The following is a 24,520-nucleotide window of genomic DNA, read 5'->3' as shown; positions in this document are numbered from 1 at the left end:
TTACTGTTAACTGACAGTGAATCGCAGCTGAAAATGGTACTTGGTGTAGAACTGAAAGTCATATGATAATGTGAGACTTTAATCACATTTAATTATCTTTAAAGAAAGCCTTGTTTTTGAATTTTTACCACTTTTTGGTGATTTAAATGGCTCTTTTTTCCACCAGCAAGTTTACTTGGAAATAAACTTGAGATTATTTTAATTGTAAGGATAGACTAATCAAATCTAGAATAAGCATTTGTGTGTTAAGTGTGATTTAATCCTTTAGACATTTGAAAATACAATGTCTTGTAAGCTTATGTTCACTACCACTCCCCAAATTGGAGTCAATAAACTGTTTTGTTTTTGTTTTAAAGCTTAAGAAAGGTGATACGTAAAATGTAACTTAGATATGGAGCCCATAGGTAGGGTTATTCTGTAAGTTGGCAGTTTAAACTTTTGAAGTTAGGAAGAAGGGGGTTCATCACCAAATTTAACTAATTTAGAGACAATTCTAAAATATGTGTAGGTACTTGAACCAGGTTCCATTAAAATATTAAATTACAGGAGTAAGTTAAAATTTTAATGTATTTGTCTTTTTTCATAATCATTCTCTACATCAAATATTTAATTTTACATTACTTGTTTAACAAGAAAATTAGTGATGGTGATTTTTTTTACTTTTATTTTTTGGTTTATAGGGAATAGTAGATATAAAATTATCATATTGATCAAACATTTAGAGGATATACAAGTGATTCAGTTTTTTTCTCAGAGATTTGTTAGGGTATTTGTGGCCCTAGGATTTGTTTTGTAAGTTAAGTGAAAAATACCCAGATCTTTTTTTGTTCTAGAAATAATACTAGATTTAGCACAGAATTTACTAGTAAATTGGTATAATATTTTAAAAGGCTAAAATATCAACTGTTTAACATGTATTTTAGTTCTATGTTCTGACATTTATGCTTATTGAGAAAAGATCTAGGTTATTGGCTTCAGAATACCTTGAATGTATTTTTGCTTATCAAAGTTAGAGATAACCTTGATATGATTAAAATGTATGTTATATGAGACATCCTCCTTAAAAACCTCACCTTTAATCTTCTAAATACACATATACAGAATTTTTATTAAAATTAAAAATCTATTTTTTATAAAAACAATACATATGGAATGTAAAAAGGGAGAAAATGAAAGTAAGCTGTGATCTTAGTATTTTCAGATGTTAAGCAGTTAATACTTTAGAGTCTGTCATCTTTAGCTTTTTCTATGTAAAAGTTTTATTTTATTCTAATATATAAACATAATGAATTGCTTTCTGTATAGAATATGTGTGTGTATATTTAATTTGCCTCCATAAATATATTTCCAACAGTACTTTTTAAATAAATGTCTATGTTAGGGGGGTAGTTTCTTAAAATGTATGTAGAATTCCACTGCATCTAAGAGTCCTAGGAGATATGTAACCAGAGCCAAATCTGAAAGTGTGATTTGAAATCTGAAAGGGTGTGGGAAAACCACACTGATTTTGGAACTATAAAAGTCATGGTCGGGCTTGAACACTTAAGACATTTACTGTCTCTGGGGCCTTGGCTTTTCTTATCTGCTAAATGGAGATGATAATTTTAGTTTACTAGGGTTGATTGGGACCTTAGTGCCTGGTACAGGGTGGGTGTTCAGTAGTTACTGATTTTCTTTTTTGCCTCAAAGGCAAAGAGAACTGGGCAGAGAACAAAAGAAACATGCTTTCCCTCAAAAGTATAATTTTAAATGTTTCTTGTATATCTTGTGTCTTGTATATCTTGTTTAAGATACACAGATTTTATAACTCTGCTCTCCTAATGAAGCTAGCACAGAAGGGAGAAGGAAATTTGGAATGCAATTGGAAAATAAGTTATGTATTATGCAGTACTGCTTTCTCTTCTCTTTTTTTTCCTTTCTTTAGGAAATCTTAACTAATGTAGTATGCCATATTTACTTTTTTTTTTTCGTTTTTGTAGCATGCAGCAGATTGGAATAAATATGATGACCGATTGATGAAAGCAGCAGAAAGGGGGGATGTAGAAAAAGTGTCCTCAATCCTTGCTAAAAAGGGGGTCAATCCAGGCAAACTAGATGTGGAAGGCAGATCTGCGTAAGTATTATTGATGATAAAAGCGTGTCTGAAGGGAATTGTCTTGGGATACAAATGAAACTTGTGAATTGTAGTTATCAACTTATTAAGAAATTCTGCCAAAACCTGCACTATAAAATCTTTCAAACAAACTAATAATTGTTCTCAATTTAAAAGATGTCCAGTCTAGAGAGAGAACACCAGAATACTACCCAGTGGTCTAGAATTGTTTAGACCCGGTGGCAAACCACAGCCTATGGTTATTTGGTGCATTTTCATTATCAGCCTTTTTGTATTCCTTATCATATTTGCTCTTTGAAGCAGCCTGATAAAAGAAGTGGGAAAAAGTTTACGGAGGTTAAATAATTTGGTCTCATTTCAGGTAAAGTCACAGAGCTGGAATGTGAACCCAAGCTTTGTGTCTTTGAAGAGTTCTGTAAATTACACTCTTTTCTCCCAACCCCCAATCCATTTTTATACTTGGATAATTCACTTAAATGAGAATGCTTAGAGCAGAAAGGAGGCAGAATAACTAGTGTGGGTTAGGGAGATACAGGTAATAATCCCACCCTTTTGTTTTTTTGTTACTGAGGGGAACTGCTGGCTTGTGTATATGCTTATGAACCATGTGTCTGTCTTCTCCCCCTCGTCTCAAATCTTTATTATTTCCTTTCTTGCTGTGAGTGGGGAGCAGTTGGGTTAAAGGGTAGATCTGGTGTCTGTTATGACCCTCTATACTTATAGCATTTAAAACCTTATCTGGGAACCCTTCCAAAGTTAGAGGTGAAAAGTCTCATTTCCTAAAAATTCTTCTCAGTCTTGTACTTGCATGAATTTATTCAGAATATTATAACTGGAAACCAGATACTAAATATAGAAATGAATATTAGGAAGTGAATAGTTAATGTGTGATGTGGGTCACTGCCTTGGAATGCTTAGATATTAAATATAGTAAAGATAACAAAACAGAACTATAAATTAAGTAGTTTTTAAGAGCAATAAAGTTGGAAAAGTTTCAAGTTCATAATGTTTCACTTTTATCAAGTAGCAGTTTGATAGTTATGGAAACATTGGTTATTTTGAATCTTGTCCCATTACTGAATTTTAAGCTATTTATAGGGCTCACAGTATAAATTGTGAAAATTTAATATCCAAAAGTGACATTGCTTTTCATGTTTCTTTTTTCTCAAATGCTAAGATGATAAAAGATAAAGGGAATCTTTTTTGGGATGAAACTTTTCAGTGAAACCTACATCACTGACATCAATTCTGCCCATTCATACTTTGAATGTTTTGAGTGAATGGTGGCTTGAGTTTTTGTTTGGAGTTTTTGATATAAGGTTCAATTTTGAGTGACATTAAATAGTCAGTTATAATGGTGTAATTTTATGAACTGTGAACTTTAGTTTTTGAAATATTTGAGGAGTGTTAGTCTTGAAGTTTTCATTGTAGAGAGTAGAATTTTTTTTATTTTTTATTTATTTTTTATTTTTCTGAGATGGAGTTTTGCTCTTGTTGCCCAGGCTGGAGTGCTATGGCATGATCTCAGCTCACCGCAACCTCTGCCTCCAGAGTTCAATTGATTCTCCTGCCTCAGCCTCCCGAGTAGCTGGGATTACAGGAATGCACCACCAGCCCTGGCTAATTTTGTATTTTTAGCAGAGACAGGGTTTCTTCGTATTGGTCAGGCTGGTCTTGAACTCCCGACCTCAGGTGATCTGCTCACCTTGGCCTCCCAAAGTGCTGGGATTACAGGCGTGAGCCACTGCACCAGGCCGAGAGTAGAATTCTTTCTAGCATTCGTAGAATTAAGTATTTCCCTTTTTTTAACTCACACGCAAACTCTATTCTTAATTAAAGCATGTTGTATTTAGTCAAGTGTGGGACATGTTACAAATATATTTTCTGTATTTACAAAAACAATTTGTTTCAAATGATTGTTTTTAATTTTGAAATTTATTTCTAAATTTAAGACAAAAGAACATGTACTTCTTGAGCTTAATTTGGTTTCAAAAATGAAATACTTGAAGCCTAGCCATAGTTACTGCAAGGATCTGTTTTCTTCCTGTTTGACTCTCTCCTAACGTACAGCCCTTCGACGGCCCAATCCAAGATGGGGAAGGTTCACCAAGGATTCCACTGCTACTTGGAGAGCAGTGGACTCCAGTTTGTGTCTCCCCATTTCGTTAAGGCTGTCAAAGTGCTGTTCAGTACTTTGGAATTAGCAAATGTTCCCAGGGAAAAAGTGACCTCAAATACTAAGCTCACTTCTCTGGGCCTTCGTCCTACCTTGCATCCTGGCCTAGTAACTTTTTACTATTTTGTTAGCTCACTGACACCTTTAAGCATGTCTCATATTTTTTGCAGCTTTTCTAGTTGTCCTCAGTAGTAACGTTTGTCCAAGTTACATGTATCTCTTGTTATAGAAGAAGTCCATGTCTTGTTTTTAAAAGAAAAAAACAGAGTTGCTTTTTAAATTGCAAAACAGTATTTTTTGTAAAGCAATTTTTCAAATTTCCTATATAATTCTTTGCATATGTTTTAATGATTGATATATTTTCTTTCCAAAGCACATCTGTTTATAGCACATCAGCATTACTAATGCATTGTAGATTTGTTGTGATTTCTGACCTTTTGTACATCATTATAATGTGGATCTCTTTTGAAGAAAGAGGTCTTCCACATTTTGTGATCTAAGAAATGAAAACAAGCAAACAACAAAACAATGATATCTCTAAGATTGTTGGGAGACTACCTTTACTAAAGGAAATTAGCATTCTTCAAAAAGTTCTTACGGTGCATTGCATAGTATAATTCCCAGTTTCATTGTGGCAGAGGGATTATAAGGCGGAGATACTCAGCCTTACAGCGATTTAATTTAGTAGAAGGAGAACTTACCTGATTCTTAAGACCACTATATTCCTTTTACCAGAAACATCTTTCTAATTCAGATTGTACACAAACCTGCTTTACTTGGTAGTGCTTGGTCTATAGTTTGCATTTATATCCATTGTAATACTAATAGCTTCGCAAGACTGAGTCTTGTAATATCTGGAAATGAATTTGTAAGCTATCATCAGATTTTGTCTCCAAGCATGCAGTTATTCAAATATTTGAGAGTTTGTCATTTGACTGGCACTGTTACTGGTTTGGGGGATGTAATAGGAAGCAAAACTAGACAAAAATCCCTGCTTTCATTGAGTTGAGCAGGAAGAGATTGATAGACTATAAAGAAAGTAATGAATTTATTCTATTACAAAATATTAAATCCTATATAGAATAATAAAGGCAGGCATTGGGGGAACTAGGAGTACTAACATTTTGGTGAATGGGGAAATGTAAACAATTTCAATGGTGTGTGGTCAGGGAAGACCTCTGCTGAGAGTGGGCTTCAACAGTGTATCTGTATCCTGGCACCTGCTGAGCACTTTCACATTTTTTGTTTCCTGGCATCTTTAGAATGGTTATTGCACTTACTTAAGGCCTCAGTTCTATTTCTACTTGTGTTCAACATCCTTTGCCAACAACTATTGTGTTTACCAGTTTGAATTTGTAGAGTAATATTCAATGTCAGTGGCAGTTCTTTTTGTTAAATTCAGCATAATTCATAGATTCACAGAATGTCAGTTCTTACTGCACACAAAGTATTTCTGTGTTTGTTGATTAATAAAATATTAGATGATCAAATAAATAACGAAATATTGTTACCTAGCATTTTGAATACTTGATAGCTTAAAGTTAGTTTTTTAACTTTAACTTGCCTTATTAGGAAACTTATTCAATTATTCCCGTTCATGTGAAACTTAAGCCAATCATACAAGCCCAGGCGTTTGAACAGAAGGAAGAATTAACTGGTAGTTGGTAATTAGTTGGTAATGTTTGGGAGGAAGGCGCTGATTCTTTTGTGATTTTAAGGGTAGTTTAGCTTGTTGTTTTGAAGGCTTTTCTTAGGTTTAGTTTGATAATTCTAAAAAGAAGAGATAAGTGTTTGGATCTGTCTTTGGCCTCAGCATTCTGCTAGACTAAATAAAATAATGAAACTATTTGAAACTAAATAAAATAATCTGATAGAACATTTTCAGTGCATTTATTAAGATCCAACCAGCAGTGCTTTTGCTATAAACTTTAGAGTTAATGATATTATAGTGTAAACTTTCTCTTATTAAGGCTTTTGCACGTTCGTATATTTCATTGGTTCTAAGCAGATATTTTTAGAAAGTGTTGGCTGCTTATGTAAATAGGATAGGTTTCTTTTTTAAATTTTAATTAAATATATTGGTGTTCTAATGTAGCCTTTAAAACATGTGTGTTTGTGTGTTTGTGTGTGTGTGTGTGTGTGTTGAATAAAGGGTGACATTAATGTAACATTTAAGGTGACCTTTGGTCATTTCCTTAGCATAACAAATTTTTGTTGTTGTTGTTTAGCTTCCATGTTGTGGCCTCAAAGGGGAATCTTGAGTGTTTAAATGCCATCCTTATACATGGAGTTGATATTACAACCAGCGACACTGCAGGTATGTTTACCTCCATAGTTAATTGTAAAACATAAAGCGAAAACAAACATTGTCCACTGCTAACATTTTTATTCAGACTTAAATGTGATTTAAAGAGAGACATCTCAATTTTCTGTTTTTAAATAGTTGAGAAAAAGTTTACTTCTGAGGTATTGTGGGATAGGTCAAGTATAGGGAATTTAGGAGAAAGGATTGCTTTATTGATGAGCAGCTGGAGACCTGAATTCTAGTGCAGGTCCAAGTAGTGTTACAGGATCCTAAAACCTCAGATTTTGAAGAACCATTAGGGACCATTTAGTTTATATTCATATACTGTTGATTAATGAATATGAATTCTTTCTATTGTGAGGTCATTTGGCATTTGGTTGGATGTTTCTTGTGATAGAGAACTAACTGCCACATAACAGCATTATCATCAAGGACAACAATAATAACAAGAATAGCTGACGTGTATATAACATTTAATAGCTATTCTTCTAAGCACTTTACCCACTCATTTTATCCTCACGTCAACCCAGAGAGGTTCTGAGGCCCTGAGCTGTTAAGTAACTTGGCCCAAGGCCCTTCAGTAGCTAAGTCGCAGTCAGAATCTGTATTCTTAACCATTATGCCTCATAAGGAACCCATTCTGTACCTAGCTATGTTTATAAAAAAATCATTTTTTATAGAGAATCAAAATGTATTTCTTACTCAGTTTTCTGCTTACACTTATTTGTACCTTTGTCTGTTCTTTAAAATCTTACAAGAGAAGTTTGTACATCAAAGGTAGACCTTTAAGTATTTGAATATAACTCTCTCTTTTGTGCCATGAGAGTGCTAGTTTCCTATCTATCAGGATAAACATTCTCACTTCTCTGGGACTGTTGACAGCTTAGTTCTTTGCAGTTCTACTTTGTGTTTCTGTTAAATACAGGAGTTGACTCAGAACTAAAAGGTTTTGTTTGTTAGTTTTTACAGTTTTTTATCCTGTGATTCCATGTATGGGCAAATAAATACATCACTGTTACCCAGCATTGTGTTTAGAAATGGAAGGGAAGGAGAGGGAGACAGATCATAATTGAAGTAGTGAGGTAAATCTTTAATTAAGAATACATCAGATTCTAAGAAGACCAAATTCAATTTATCTGCTACCTTTGAGTGAACAAAGAAATGTGTTTATTGCTTATATATGCTTTCCATTGATGTAGAAGAACATTTATTTTTAGACATTTTGGACTAACCATGCCTTTTCGGAGCTCTTAAGACTATTTATTATGCTGATTCCAATTCAAACAAGTGTCTTTGTTGTTTTTGCCTGTATTCTTTCTGCTCTAGACATTTTGCCTAGTGGCTAATCCAGTGACTTCTGCCTGCCTTCTTTCATTGCAGATCAAGCTCAAATGCTTTCCCAAGCTCAGCAGACATTATTTCATATACTGCACCCCAACATACCATGTTTAACTCTTCCTGTCTTTTGTTTTTGCTGCTATTTATATTTTCATTTGATATGTTTTATTACGTTTGTCTCTAGAGTTGTCCTTTATTGAATACAAGAGTCTTTTCTCAATTGCTGTAATGTCCGTTATAATCCAGACATTACAGCAATTAAATTTGAACACACATCTTTATGTGTATTATCTTAAGTGCTGTTTAATATATAAGTGTATTTAAAATGACCAGATTTCAAATTAGTGCAGTTTTGAGATATTTGTTACTTAGGTCTTACCAGGTATGCACCTGTGTGTTGTAATTTATGTTGGTATGCTTTAGATCTGATGTTTCCTTGATTTTTTGCTACCATATCTCTACTGGCTAGATTTGGTGTTTCCTTAGTCCTGACCTGACATTTTTATGTGATCAAGTTTCTGTACCATTTTGTAGAACACCAGGTACTCTTGCCACTGTGCCTAACCTTACCATCTCCACTCCATGCTATCTCTTACTTCACATGTAAATGACAGTTATTTTAGTCACTTTTCACAATGTGAAATGTTTCTAGGACACTTGTTCATGAACAGGAGCGAACTGAAATTTGAAATCACATCTGATCGACTTGTAATTAGAGGATGTTTGGGTGTGGTTGAATATATTATATCTGTACTTACTGAAAAACCTGAAAGACCTGGACTCACTCTATTTTGTTCTGCAGCCTGGTTAGTCAGCTACACAGAAGTGACCAAAAAGTTGAAAGCCAGTTTATTTATCCCTCCAAGATGAATAAAACATAAATTACTTTTCTAGCAAAAAGGTCTACTTGTGAAATCAAATTGTGGCGTTTTTGTTTTTTTCTGACAGGGTTTCGCTTTGTCACTTAGGCTAGAGTGTGGTGGCATGATCATGTCTACTACAACCTTGACCTCCTGTGCTTAAGTGATCCTCTGCCCTCAACCTCTTAAGTAGCTAGGACTACAGGAATACATCACCACACTTGACTAATTTTTATGTTTTGTAGAGATGGGGTTTCACTATGTTGCCCAGGCTGGTCTCAAACTCCCAGGCTCAAGCAATCCACCTGCCTAGGCCTCTCAAAAGTACTGGGATTGCAGATGTGAGCCACCGTGTCCGGCCCCCAAATTATATTTTAAGAAGTTTGTGGCCAGGTGTGATGTCTCATGCTTGTAATCCTAGCACTTGAAGCAGCAGGATTGCTTGAGGCCAGGAGTTCAAGACCAGTCTGGGCAATACAGTGAGACCCTGTCTCTACACAAAATAAAATAAATTAGCTGCACATGGTGGCATGAGCCTGTAGTCCCAGTTACTCTGAAGGCTGAGCTGTGAGGATTGCTTGAACCCAGGCATTCGAGCCTGCACTGAGCTATGAGGCTGCACACTAACCTGCATGACAGAGTGAAACCTTGTCTCTAAAAGGATAAATTGAAAAGAAAAGAAGTTTGTGAGATTAGAGGGAAATTAAGAGCATTAAATGTTAGAAGGTGGAACAGTCTGGTTAAATCCTTATATCTTTCACCATCCAAGAGGTGTTTGGATAAAGAAATATAATTAACAAAAATAGTGTTTGGAGGTAGAACTTTCCTACAAGTTTCTTTTCTGGTATTCAGAATTAACCTTTCAGATTACCTGGTAACTCTCCTCCCTACCCGCTTTGGCATTTCCTTTAAAATGCACATTTTATACAAATTATATTTGAACGAGCTGTCTGATTTTCAGAGATACAATTACATAATAAACTTTGAATTTTAGCCAAAGCATGAAAATCAGTTAAGGAATACCCTTTCTATGCCTTACGCTTCTAAACTTTCTCAATTTTCAGTGTCCACACTGCCTATTTGGAAATGTAATGTGAAATCTCGGTATTTCTTTATCCGTCTTCTTTACTCATTGTCTTTCTCTCCTTTCCCTTTTCTCTGTGCCAGTATTTAATTACCTGCTGTGTTTTAGGTACTGTTCTACATGCTGGGGATATAGTAGTGAATACAAGAAAGTTCCTGCTTGTTATAGATTTGTATAATTAGTTTTTCTTTCTACATTCATTGTTTTGGTATGTATATCATCTCTTACTAAAATATCAAACTAGATGAAACATCTTTGGAAACCGAAAGTATACTTACAGATTAAGTATGTTGTCAACTAGTTTTGGAAAAAACGAATCATATTTCTTTAAAACTCCTCAATTCACATATGAAGAAAATAATCCTTCACATGTATCTTAAATTATTTATAGGGAGAAATGCTCTTCACCTGGCTGCTAAGTATGGACATGCATTGTGCCTACAAAAACTTCTACAGGTAGTGGAAGTGGTTAATACTTTAGCTTTATTATTTTGACTACAAATCATAGATGTATTTTTAATGTGTTTCTGGAATTTTAGATCAAAGAGAATAGTAAACTAATTTTGACTATGAGCTTACATATTTTTTTCCATCATTTGTGAAGGAATGTGAACAATAAAGAGCAAAAACTCTGAGGGAAGTGAATTGCATAACTCGGTGTATTAAAAATAAATAACAAAGGCTTGACCTTCCTGTTGACATAGCTGAAGGCTGGAATTTTCTGTTGTCTAGACTATCATGTAAGATAAAGTAATACAACATAGGATCTGTATATTTCTATACAAACATAGATAACTTATACTACATAATATTATTACATTTTTAATCAGGTAACCACAAAATTCTAACTAGTTGGCTGAAGTTCCCATCAAAGATTTCAGTCATATATTTTTAAAAACATATTCACTACGTTTCATAGCAGAACTCACTTGCTTTTCTGATTCAGTATTTCAAGTTTTAATTCTTAGTGGAAAAAAACCCAAACAATACATATTTTCCTGTATTTCATACCATTCGTTATAATGTACCATATGTTTCCTGTTTGGTGAAATATTGTTAATTTAGTTATATAATGTTACTGTATTTGTTCCATGTCAAAATATTTAATGGATTGTCTGATAGTCTTTAGCTTCTTTGATAAGTGGAATATTTTAAGATTAAATAGCAGCTGTTCATCTGAGTCTGAATATCTAATTTTAAAATAAAACTCTCCTACTTTACTAAATTTTCTTTATTTTAACAGTACAATTGTCCCACTGAGCATGCAGACCTGCAGGGAAGAACTGCACTTCACGATGCAGGTGAGCAGAGGTTTCCCTTGGATACAAATATTTGTTAAAATGTTCTAGTCATTTGAATTAATTTCAGAGTTTTAACACATAGATATTTGTATAATTCATGGAGAAACAGAGTGTTAAAAATCCATATGCACAAATTAGAAATTTATTAGATTATACAGCTTAAAAAGATTCATTCAGTCAATATTTACAGGCCAGTCAGTTTGCTAGATACTAAAGGTACAAAGATAGATAAACTGTAATCCTGCTTACAAGGAGCTCCAAGCTGTGTGTATGTGTGTTTGTGAGAGAGAGAGAGAGAAAGAGAGAAACAGAGAATGTGTGTGTGTGTGTTTCATATCTTTGGGAACTGGAGAAATGGGAAGAAGACTTTCCTTAAACTATGTTTACCTAATTAACATGTCTGAACCTCTTTTTTCTCATTTGCAAAATGAAGTTAATAATGCTACTGCAATAAGTAGTATTAATAAGTATAATCAAATCATAAGTAGTGCCTGGCACATAATAATTTCTTAATTAATGGTGATAGTTGTTCTCCTTTAGAGATGTCAATGCTGAATTTCATATCACTGTAATGCACTATATTTTAAAAGAGATTTATACTGATAATTTTTAGAGATTTTATTAATTATACTTGTGTGTCTAAATTTATTTGCATTATTCTTTAGGTGTCTTAAAGAAAGTACTTTGAAAAAAGTTATATATTTAGGTATTTTTGGAATGTAAGATAGCCTGACCTCTTGCTAAGTCTGATATTCCTACATTTAACTATAAGGCCAAAGGGAAAAAAACAGTCTACTTTCTCTTTTCATATATATGGAATATATGCAGTAGATTAAGGTGGTCTGCACTGAAGGCATATTATACTTCAAATTTCCTTCAAAATTTTATACCTTATTTTTAAAAAATTTTACTTTTTGTATTTTATGTGTTTGTATGATAATTTCTCACACAATGCATTTCTTTTCTTTTTTTAATATAGAAGGGTATTACTGTATTTGCAAAGCATTTTTCCATTATCATTTGAGCCTCACAGTGACCCCGTGGGTTAACTATATATTTTATTATCCCTGCTTTAAAAACTAGTACAACTTGACCAATTGAAATCTTAATGTTTATTAGTTAGATGCATTAGCTAGGATGGAAACTAAGTTGCTCTAACAAAAGAACTCTAATATCAGATGCTTATTAAAAAAATTGTTGAGTGATATATATTGACAGGTCACTCATGGTCATTTTAAAACTGAATTCTTTCTATCTTGTTTCTCCACTTACCTCTGGGTATCTTCCTTAACTACGACGTTGAAGCAGAGTTGTGGTCATAGCCGTATTCTAGCTAGCAGGAAGGAGGAGAGAGCCTAGTGGAATACATGCCCAAAGTCTAGAGCTCAGATTTGAAAGTAGTAGATTATTCTCCATTCATATTCTACTGATAGGAGCAAAATCAATTGGCTATATTTATCTACAAAGGAGGCTCAGAAATAAACTCTCTAGGTGACTAGTCATATTCCACCTACTCTATAGTAGAAGAAGAGGAGAACAAATTTTGGTAAAATACTGCATTTTCTGCTACAGTTCAACCCTCTGGCCTTCCAAATATCTCCAAAGCCCCTACTTCCCACATACTCCCAAAGAAGAGGATGTATAAACCAACTCATTTTCTTCGTCTAGCTCAAAGTTTAGGATTTCTGGGTGGTATATACCATTTTCTCTTTTTGGTTTTAAGTGGTTCTTCATGGTCTAGTAATCTGTAAACTCTGGAATTTATTATGCTTTACATTTTTAAATTCTCATTTATAATTGGACCTAAAGGGTAACTAATTTTACAGTTTCTGAATTAATGTATTCAAGTTCAGTTTATCTTTTTCTAAAAGCTGATTATACATTTTGTATAAAGATTTGCTGGATTAGAGACGAAAAGTGAAAATTTACTTGATTTTCTTATGTTTGGTTTAATTCTGTTATTTCACCAAAAAAAAAAAAAAAAAAAGAATGCTCACTTTGTCAGTACTTTTTGTGCTTATAATTTATGTCAACTCATAAGGCTTAAAAAATTTGTGGGGATTGTAAACATAATCCTATTTTATGAATTTAACAATAAGTTTTCCTAATATAAATATGAACTATAGTGTTAGTCAAAGAAACATAATGTGATTTTATAATTATTAGCAAAATGATCTTACTTTGCATAAAGGTGAACATTGCAATCTCTGCTTTTATGAGAAATATGGATTGTATGATTCATACTTTACTTACTGTGACTGTTCTGTAAAAAACGGATATGATTCTTTAAAAAAACTGAGCCAACACTTCAAGGATCAAGTCAGTTATAGCCATGTTTAAAAATATACTGTAAGTACAAAATTTAACTTTGATTTTTATTATCTGTGCTTATCCTTAGAATAGTAGTGTGTTCTTATCTTCTCCAAGGTTGACATTATTCCTTGGTCCTAATAAATTGTAGACAATTTATAATATGATCTTGTCTAATCCATTTTCAGATGAAAAATTGATGCTTATAATGCTAAACTAAGAGTGAAGGATGTGAAGCTTGGTAGTTTAAAAACTGAAGAACTTATTCCTTATATGGACCTAGAAAAACACCATGTGTCTTACCAACAGGTGTTCACCATTTGTCATTTTCTTTTGTTCCTTAAAGCAATGGCAGATTGTCCTTCTAGCATACAGCTGCTTTGTGACCATGGGGCCTCTGTGAATGCCAAAGATGTAGTAAGTTAGTCTATGATGTTTATTCTCATTTCAACTAATGTATTCTAACTTCTACATTTTGGGAGATCTGTTGTCTTAATGCTGTTTTATTTTTCCTCTTGCTTAGGACGGGCGGACACCACTTGTTCTGGCTACTCAGATGAGTAGGCCAACAATATGTCAACTGCTGATAGATAGAGGAGCGGATGTTAATTCCAGAGACAAACAAAACAGGTAATTCTTTTATCATGGCTCCCACATACCAGCTGGATACACAGGGATGGAAAGGCCAAGTCAAAGCAGCAGCTCTGTTCTCTAACTTGGCCTTTCTTTCCCCTGGGTTCTCCCCTTCCCTGACTTGCTTTTCCTTGGAATTAACATCTACTTGTCAGTTTTCTTCAGAGTCTGCCGAAGAAAGAAGGAGGAGAGGGAAGTAGAGGAAGATGACAGGGTAAATGTGAATAAAAGCAGTGATTAGGCCTTATGTTTGGCTCAAATAACTGAAGGAAAGAGGAATTTTATCCCAGGTGTTTTAAGCTTAAAAAACCCTTTAATGAAATGGGTGCAAGTAAGATACATAGGAGAAGAATTTAAAAAGTACATCTATAGTTACTTCTTCCTTAGTGAATCTTTTGAGTAAAGTGGTTCTTGAGTGTTCTGGAACTTGACATGTTTCAGTGTAGATTTTCTCAAGGTGTTTTCTCTCCTTACTCTGCCAGGGTACAGTGCCATCTCCTCTGAACCTGTCCATTTCTGTACTGCAGAGGTCCCTTGCTTTATTTTTGCTTCTGTATTTGATACTATTTTAGTTGGTGTGCTCTAATAATTTCTATCCAGAATTCTCCCTATCTCTGTCTGTAGGTCTAATGTATCATGGTGCTTGCTGTATTACAATTCTGATGTTTATGGTCACAAAGTATCTGAAATACACCCCTTCCATTTAATTCAAATATTACAATAAATTAAACTAAAATTTCTGGGATTTTTGTAGTTAGTTACTAGTAAACTTTTTGGTTTCTGTTGATTTAATTTTATCCTTACAAACATGTATTCTTTTGTTTGTAGTTTATTAGAAGTATAAAAGTATAAAAAATAGTCTTTAGTTGTCAGATTTTATAGCTGTAATTGTTTTCTTCACACATCTCAAAGGAGGAAATTCTTAAGCAATTAAATGATGTGATTAAGAAAGTGGCTTTTAAATATTATTTTCTTCTTGTGGATACTATCATCTGATTGCAAGCATGATGAAGAAAATTGGATTTTAACGTGGCAAAACCACATCTCTACCAAAAATACAAAAATTAGCCAGGTGTGGTGGTGTGTGCCTGTAATCCCAGCTACTCGGGAGGCTGAGGCAGGAGAATTACTTGAACTCAGGAGGTGTAGGTTGCAGTGAGCTGAGATCATGCCACTGCACTGGCAACAGAGCAAGACTGTGTCTCAAAAAAAAAAAAAAAAAATTAAATTAAAATTTAGGATCAAAGATAATCTGGTTGATCTACATATAATGCTTTGTATTTTTTATAGCTCTTATATTTTTCAAAGCACTTTATCTGTGTTTTTTCATTGGGCATTCACAAAAGGCCAATGAGGCAGGGCAGTGTATATTGTATAGACTAAATAGCAGATGATTTTCAGCATAATTTATAACCTTAGTTTCTAATACTGTATATTCAAGGTTTCTTTTTTTCCTGTTTTATATGTAGCATTTTTTAAATAACAAAACTTTGTTAATGCCGGTTTTGTACAGAATTTCTTATCAGCAACTACAGGGGAGTTGGGGGACAGGCTGGAATATGAGAAACACAGCATACATAACAGAGAAAAGGCAAGAGTCAGTTTCCTTAAGAGATCCAATATTCACAGTTGAAGACAGAGTTTGATATAGGATATGTCATTTCATTTCATTACGTGTTGGTTAGCTCAACCCTAAAATATAGAGGATTAGACAAAATAATTTCTAGTGTCCTTCTAGATTTTCATGACAATTATTTTGTTGCATGATTAGTATTTGCTGATGTACTATGAGATGTTTGAGTGCCAGTGTTTCTACTGCAGCAGAATAAAGCAGTGATCCATGTTGCATGGGGTTAGTTGTAGTCTGAAGATGTGAAGGTGTCCAGGTAGAAGAATCAAGGTTCTTCTAAGCAGGAACATCAGGAATGGAATCTGATACTTCTCTTGGAGGAGAAGGGAGGTTTGCATGATGTGGTTCAGTTCATGAAGGGACTAGAAAAGCTGGGTTTTGAACATATGGAGTGACAGTATCAGCTGTGGAAAATTTTTGTGGTGATTATTTACTCGTAGGACATTGAAGAAGTGGAATAAATGAGGTTGGTTTGGGCCGGGCGCGGTGGCTCACGCCTGTAATTCCAGCACTTTGGGAGGCCGAGGCCAGCGGATCACGAGTTCAGGAGATCGAGACCATCCTGGCTAACACGGTGAAACCCTGTCTATACTGAAAATACAAAAAATTAGCCAGGCGTGGTAGCAGGCGCCTGTAGTCCCAGCTACTCTGGAGGCTGAGGCAGGGGAATGGTGTAAGCCTGGGAGGTGGAGCTTGCAGTGAACCGAGATCGTGCCACTGCACTCTAGCCTGGGCGACAGAGTGAGACTCCGCCTCAAAAAAAAAAAAAGAGGTTGGTTTGGTAGTAGAAGTAATTAAAGGACATAAGGACATAGAAAATTTTAGCTTTGCAAAGTAAGATACAAAGCAAATGTTTTTATAAATGCAATGAGTTTAAAATATAAAGTAAAATCTTTATTTGTAACAGGCTTGACTTCTTAAAAGTAGTGTCTATTCTTTACGAAGGGAGCCTCTGGCAGAATATTTCTGCAATATTTCCTTGGAGTTTTCTCAGTCTTTTGCTCTTCCATTTTTCCATTTAGAACTGCCCTCATGCTAGGTTGCGAATATGGTTGCAGAGATGCAGTAGAAGTCTTAATTAAAAATGGTGCTGATATAAGCTTGCTGGATGCGCTTGGCCATGATAGTTCTTACTATGCAAGAATTGGTGACAATCTGGACATTCTAACCTTGTTGAAGACTGCATCGGAAAATACCAACAAAGGTATCAGCAGTTTTCTGTAACTAGAAAAGTCCACGTTAACAAAGAGCCACTTTTTAAAAGACTTAGGTAGTAGAACTACAGTTTATAAGAAACAAAACATTCCTTACTGATAAACAGTATTGGTTCATCTCCCTCTACAACATGGGTTTGCTTACTTACATTATAGTCACTTGCTTTGAGGCAGTGTGTGTTGCATATATCATCTAGTTTATCCAGTGAACACTAAGACACTGGAATAACTTCAGAACTGAGAAGGAAGAGTCAAGTGTTTTACTAATTTTTTTTTTTTTTTATGAGAAGGGGTGAACCTCCCAGCTTTTTATACTTAGAAAGTTTTAAAGAAAGAATCGTTGTTTAAACATGTATATAAAATATTAAGCTGATATTTATCAAATGCCTATGCCATGATTTTTTATGGTTTTTTTTTAAACAGGAAAATACAGAAAAGCACAATGAATAAAGTTAGTCACTCATTACCACTGAGGAGCCTCTGTTAACATTTTGAGAAATATCCTTCTAGTCTTTTCCCATAAAATTGAATTCACCTGTAAATCTGAATTGTAGCTTACTTTTTTATGTAACATATTTTGAAGACCTTTCCCTCAAAAATACTTTTTCTATAGTATGATTTTTATTGGTGTATGAGATTCTGTTTATTTAAGTTTCATTTAATAAAGCAATTTTCTACATGTAGTGTTTAAGCTATTTATAATTATTCATTAGTACACAAAGGTTGTGACTGTCCTTATGCATAAATATTTTAGTATATTTGTATTACCCTTTAGTGTCAGTTCCTAGAAATTGAATCACTGAGTTTCAGGGCATGTACATTTCTTTAAGCCTTTGGTCTATGTTGACAAATTGCCTCCCAATTTAGGAGGTTTTAAAATTTTCTCCCCCTCCTTTTTTTAGATATGGAGTCTCCCTTTGTTGCCCAGGCTAGAGTATAGTGGTGCCATCATAGCTCACTGCAACCTCAAACTCCTGGGCTCAAGCTGTCTTCCCGCCTTAGCCTCATGAGTAGCTGGGACTACAGGCGGGTACCGCAATGGCCAGCTAATTTTTTATATTTTTTTGTAGAGATGGGGTCTTGCTGTGTTGCCCAGGCTGGTCTTGAACTCCTAGCCTCAAGTGATCCTCCTGCCCCAGCCTCCCAAAGTGCTGGGACTACAGGTGTGAGCCACTATACCCATCCTAAATAAATTTCCCATTTTTTATCTGCCTCCCATCCTTAGTCTTTAATCCTACCTTCTTGAATGTTGGTATAAAAAACTTGCTAATTTGATAGGCAAAAGTGAGATTTCATTATTGTTTTAAGCATATGTTTTAGAAATAAAACTAAAAAGTTGTAAGCTTTGGAGGAAACTCTAAAGTTTATTTATTCAATATTGACTCAATTGTATAGTTAGGGAATGTATATCTACACCAAGTTAACCTGCCATTTTGTTGTTTCTCTTTTTCTCTAAATCTTAGGGAGAGAACTTTGGAAGAAAGGACCATCTTTGCAACAGGTAGATATTAATTTTAATGTTAAAGAATTATTTCAGTTTAAAGTGCTTAGTAAAACTAGTTAATAGTTATGCATAACTATTCTGAGTTTTAATGCATTCTATCTCTCTTCTCAGTTAATCAAGCCCATGTAGATTCTGGGTACTTAGATCATGAGGTCCTATCAAGATACTGTAACTTAACTTGAGACAGTGGATCTCAGTTTCAGTGAAGGTGTCCAGTGGGAAAGAAATAGCCTCCTGATTGGGGCCGTGAGCATTCAACTTTTTCAAGTAGGAGACATTGTAACTTGTTAAATGATGATCTTTAGCTTGGCAGATCATAGACAGTTTCCCCCAGTCTCCCTTAATAATAGGACAAAATATTTACTGTTATGGGAAAATTCTTTAAATGTAATAAGAAATGAAGAAAACAGAGTTCTAAACTGATTATATATTGTGATTTCAATGCCACTGTTAGCGTTTTTATTTCTTCTTCAGTCTTTTTTTCTGTGTGTATTTAATTGAGGACTTTGCAGAATAACAACACATGAAACAATTCATGCTTTGCATTAAATTTATTATTAAAGTACTGTTTAACCCTGTTTTGATGTACCAGTTTGTGAAATGTCTTATGTTTTCTGCTAATCTATTTGTGTTCAAATAAGTGGGGTTAGTTTACAGTACTGTGGCTCAAAAGCTAGTGTAGGCAGCTTTCCTCTCCTGCTGACTGTTCCTTCCAGGCTTTCAACTTTTCTCTAGAGAGAGGAACCTAAGCATTTGCAAACCCTGAAGAGAAAGTAATCAGGTATCTTGAGCAATTCTGATCATCATCTTGTGTCATTTTTCTACCTCTCACCTGAATCTGAAAGCTACATTTTTTAAAAATTTTACTTTAAGTTCTGGGATACATGTGCTGACTGTGCCGGTTTGTTATATAGCTATACATGTGCCATGGTGGTTTGCTGCACTTATCATGAAAGTTGCATTAAAGCTTGTTTTCCTTTTCAATCCATCTGAGTTAATATGTTCATGCATGGTTCATGTCTGTTGGCACTTTTCCATCTGGAGCAACTGTTCCAGCCTTCTTCCCTGTGCCTCATATAACCTAAGTGTGAGTAGAGTGAAAAAAATGTACACTGCTATGACTGTACTAGCCATCTCACACAGAATCAGAGAAAAATGATTTCTGAAATGTATAGATATTTATAATAAAAAGAATTATTGAATATTAATATGGGAATGGTGCTCGGCTTAGTGCTCTAGGAATTATTGAGGTGAATATAAGGAGTTAGTATTCTACTAGGAACAGAAAGACACACTGCTCCTAATTACTGTGTTTCTATCATTTATTGAATATACTTACTAAATATATGCTGTAAATAGGACTTTTTTTTAAATACTAAGACACATGTAATCTCTGTTATCAAGAAGCCTACAGTACAGTTGCAAATGTAAGACTCACTCAATTTTTCACAGATATCTGTTGAACATCTACAACATGCCAACTACTGTTCTAAGTGCTGGAAATATTGTAGTGTACGAAGTCTCTGTCCTTATGGAGTTCCTAGCTTAGTGAGAGATGAACAATAAGCAAAGGAATATTTAGTATCATAGCAGATGCTATGAAGCAAAACAAAACAGAATTAAAGGATGAAGAGGGAGTGGGTGGAGGTCTGTGGGAGAAGCCTCACAGGCTGAGGGAAGGGCAGGTGCCCATCCCCTGGTGAGGGAGCAGGTTAGACATGTTCATGGAGCAGCAGCAGACAAGTGTGACAGGAGTGATGTGCCCATCGTGGAGGGAGCAGAAGAGGCTGCTAAAGGAACAAAGTGCTAGATTAAGAAGGACCTTGTATGATAAGGACTTTGGATATGTACCCACCAGTAACTACCAGATGGCAGAAGGCAGGACGTATGCCCCCTAATCAGTGGTGCATGTGATCAGATCGCTGCTAAGTGGAGCCAGAGGTGCAAGAGAGGTTCTTTTAGTGTGCTAATAACAAGATTTGTCAGGAAGATGGATTTTAATTAAAGGATGGGGTTGACTTAATATGTCTGAGTTAAGGTATAGTGGAGGCAGTGGGAGAGGATTCTGAAGTGAAGACTGGGAATGAAAGTGGTATTATCAGGTGAGCTGTGAGAAGATGTCAGATTCCACTTGAAGAACAGTCCTTTGGTAGAAGGAATGAGGCTGGAAACATAGTTAGGGCCAAATTGTGGACATAGAATATTTTTCAAATGGGACTTGTTCCTCTGGTTCTAGATCCAAACTCATTTGAATGATAGTTTAAAAACTTGTTCAAACAAAGGTAAACAAATAATACAAAACATGAGAAAATTATCTCGAAGAATTAAAGCAGTAGTTTTTTTTTTTTTAAACTAATTAGGAAGAAAGAAATAGCTTTCTACATTAGTTATTGTGGAGATTTAAAGATCATTTTGGTTTTTTTAATAGGGGAGTTATTTGTTCTCTTGTTTAATGATTATGTTGTGTTTTTGTTAAAGCAAATCTCTAAGCTGGAATAAAGTTTCAAAGCAGTAAGTTACAAAAACAACATATACCCAACCAAGTTATTTAGAGACCTTTTTATATTGCTCGGGTCAGAGGGACTGTCTGTCTCTTCCTTACCATACCTCTTGATATTTTATTTTGATGGTGCTCAGAGAAGTAAATAATTTCCATATTGTCTTTCAAAATTTATGTGACTTCCCCTTCTTCCTCCTCGTTTTTTTTTTTAAGTTGAGTTCTTTTAGGAGTAATTGGCAATGCAGTGCTTTATAGCCCCAACTTTTGTTATGAGTTTATTACAAATTCTTCTTTTTAAAATTTTGTGACTTTAGTTAAAATAAATCCTTAATCATATTTTAAAATTTGTTATTTAGTATTTTTAAATAAATTATACTTGATTTATTTAAAATATAATCTTAAGGTCCTTTACATTTGGGGTTTTAAATAGAAACACTGCCACCTTGTGTTATGTGCAGCTAATGTTAGATAAACTGAAAATCACTAACCTGGTGTATTGCCAATTGAGGAAAATATACTTTTCTGTATTCTCACACTTGCTGACCCGTGTTTTCTTATGTTTTACCAAAGCGAAATTTGACACACATGCAAGATGAAGTAAATGTGAAGTCACATCAGAGGGAGCATCAAAATATTCAGGTAAAAAGAAAAAAATGTGGTATCTTCCTTTAAAAACAATTCCAGTATTTGTAGTGGGATTGAGAGAGAAGAGAGGAAACAAGCGAGTGGGTGAAATGAGCGGGGCAAAGAAAGGGAAACTCGTTAACGTTGTTTGTGATTCTCTTTTTTGCCTAATCTCTTCTTATTTTATATTTATTTATTTGTTTATTTATTTTGAGATGGGATCTGGCTTTGTTGCCCAGGCTGGAGGGCAGTGGCACCATCTCGGCTCACTGCAACCTCTGCCTCCCAGGTTCAAGTGATCCTCCTGCCTCAGCCCTTCTAGTAGCTGGGATTACAGGCATGTGCCACCATGCCTGGCTGATTTTTGTATTTTTAGTAGAGATAGGTTTCACCATGTTGGCCAGGCTGGTCTCGAACACCTGACCTCAGGTGATCCACCCGCCTCAGCGTCCCAAAGTGTTGGGATTACAGGTGTGAGTCACCGTGCTCGGCTGCCTAATCTTGTCTTAAAGAATTGACTTTTGTTATCAATGTTTGAGTCCAGTATTATAAAATTTAATTATATAACACTAGAAGTATGGTGTAGAAAGTATTGTTTTAATATACATTAGAAAAAGCAACTTTATATAACTATTTGATTTAAATGTGTCTGTTTTGTGATATAAACCATACATTTGTGTTTGTTTTGGAAAATAATACTATTAAAAATGATGATCATTAATGTAAATTAAATCTGATTTTTTTCTTGAAGTATTTTCTATTTTGATTGAGAAAAATAATTTTGTTAAACTAACCACACAGTACTTTTTAGCTTTTATATTGGTCAAAGTTTCCAAATAATCTTATGAGGATTATTTTAGAGGAAGGACCCATAATTAATTTTATGACTAAAACACTGTTAAATGATAAATTGAATAGCTGTTTTCAGAATAATAAAAGCATTTTATTTGAGTTTTCTTAGTTTCATATGTAGTGTAAGAAAATGAACTATGTCCTTAAATTCGAGCCTTTATCTTTTACCAGAGCACTGAAAACGATGATAAGTTCAACAAAAACATTAGAAGAGTCTCATAAATTTGGGAGGTCTTAAGCAAAAGTTAAAATGGCATATTCTTTTGCTCTTTTCTGTGTCTGGATGCTTTTTATTTTTTCTTTATTGGAATTATGATGATTTGCCCTCTTGTAGTATATACTTGTATTTATTAGCTATTATAGGATAATAATTTTCTATTTTATTTTTGATCTGTAGATTTTAAATCCTTGGCATATCATTGAAATTATTGTGTCTTTGTAGTTAGTGTTTTACATGCGTATGTACCTGTATGACAGTGAACTGCTTTTTAAAAAATTTCTTCTTTAAGAATTTGCTCTTTTAAGATTGGCCTGGCACCTTGTTGTCTTATTATTTAAGGATTTGGAGATTGAAAATGAAGATTTGAAAGAGAGGTTGAGAAAAATTCAGCAAGAACAACGAATACTTTTGGATAAAGTCAACGGTTTACAGTTACAGCTGAATGAGGTAAATAAATCTGCATAATAAAAAATCAAAAAACTGTCTTACTACATCATCAATAGCAAATTGTTAATGATTGTTTAAGGTAAAATTAGCTCATTGCATTTCAGGGGAGTTAAATCTTACTGGGGACCAGGCTTTTTACATGAAATTTTACATTTAAAGTAGCATAAGCAAACAAGTAAGGACAGTGTAAAGAATGTTCAGGAAAGTGAGGAGAGATCATTGTGGGCTGCCGCTTCTGAGGGGGGCACTTCCTGTGGGAGATGGTACTTCTGTTGAATTTTGAAGGAAGTAAGGGGGAATCAGAGGGCATTCTAAAGAACACTGTGGTGAACAAAATCACAGAAGCAGTGACCTGTAATATATTCCTTGTTGTATAAAAAAATTGGAAATACAAGAAATATCCATGAATCATTTTCTTAGAGGGAAAGTAGAATATATATGAAATCTAGTATAATCAGTTCACTCTTTAAATATACATTTTATTATGTACAGGACTTACCACAGGTGAAATCTTATGTGATATTTGCATTTCAAAAGTAAGAAGTAACTGCGTGATTGGTACAGCTGTGTCCTTCTGATTCTAATTTTCTGTATCACTTTAGTATCTTGCTATCTATGTTAGATTTTCCTAAAATTGAACATACGCAAAAGCAAAAGGCTGAACTATAGTTAGGGCCATGGGATTGGAGAGAAAAGAGTAGACAGGAGATATGAGGACAAAGAACAAGTAGGACTTGTTGGTTGATAGATTCTCAAGAGAATCAAAAGTGCTTCTGAACCTGGATAGTGAGAAGAATAAAAGACAACTCATACAACAGAATTGGTAGTACATTATCTTCTTCTCATATCCTTGGCCCCAGTCTTAAAGACATGTGCCAGTCTTTTTAAAAGATCTTTGCCAAGTTCATGCCTTTTAAAATAAGCTTTTAAGAATGAAAATATTTTGTCTTCTTTTTAAATTTAGGAAGTTATGGTTGCTGATGATCTGGAAAGCGAGGTAGGATGACATTTTATTTTAAACCATTAAAATTGTTTTAGGAATTGAAGATGCTATAGTACTAAAAGTTTAAGTCCTGAATTGAGATACAGACCAGGATTCTATTTCTGGTTATTAAAGGGAAATTCAAAATCTACACATGACTATAAAAGGATGTTTTGAATATAGTGGCATAGGTTATTGTAGGCATTTTGTTGTTATTGCTTCTGAAAGTCTTACTTTCTGTGAAACTTGTCCTGAAAATAATGTAAAATTCTAAACATAAAGAAATGTCTGAAAACATTAAGATTGAAAACAGAGATTTGAATTTTTTATGATTTTGTTTATAAATATTGTATGTTTCATTAGTATATTTGTAGAAATTATCAACTCTACTAGTAGAGTTCACCAGGTTGGAGAATTCATTAACTCC

General features: G+C 34.3%; 1 protein-coding gene across 4 annotated transcripts in view; it reads left to right on the top strand.

The window, feature by feature from the left end:
- The window catches only part of UACA (uveal autoantigen with coiled-coil domains and ankyrin repeats), a 99,639-nt gene that overhangs the window by 57,464 nt on the left and 17,655 nt on the right, over positions 1-24,520 (top strand). For 3 of the 4 annotated variants that reach the window (XM_008016059.3, XM_038010103.2, XM_008016061.3), the window contains exons 2-12: positions 1,980-2,113; positions 6,518-6,606; positions 10,268-10,332; positions 11,120-11,177; positions 13,834-13,904; positions 14,011-14,117; positions 16,773-16,954; positions 18,428-18,465; positions 21,539-21,607; positions 23,004-23,111; positions 24,076-24,108. In XM_008016059.3, coding sequence (XP_008014250.3) covers positions 1,980-2,113; positions 6,518-6,606; positions 10,268-10,332; positions 11,120-11,177; positions 13,834-13,904; positions 14,011-14,117; positions 16,773-16,954; positions 18,428-18,465; positions 21,539-21,607; positions 23,004-23,111; positions 24,076-24,108 — 954 coding nt within the window. Of the gene's footprint in view, positions 1-1,979; positions 2,114-6,517; positions 6,607-10,267; positions 10,333-11,119; positions 11,178-13,833; positions 13,905-14,010; positions 14,118-16,772; positions 16,955-18,427; positions 18,466-21,538; positions 21,608-23,003; positions 23,112-24,075; positions 24,109-24,520 lie in introns of those variants that run through there. The other variant, XM_073012277.1, reaches the window with a different exon arrangement.

The sequence above is a fragment of the Chlorocebus sabaeus genome, chromosome 26 (genome assembly GCF_047675955.1).
Source record: "Chlorocebus sabaeus isolate Y175 chromosome 26, mChlSab1.0.hap1, whole genome shotgun sequence".
Taxonomy (NCBI): domain Eukaryota; kingdom Metazoa; phylum Chordata; class Mammalia; order Primates; family Cercopithecidae; genus Chlorocebus; species Chlorocebus sabaeus.
Note: the sequence above shows the minus strand (reverse complement) of the source record. Positions and strands in the feature narration are given on the sequence as shown.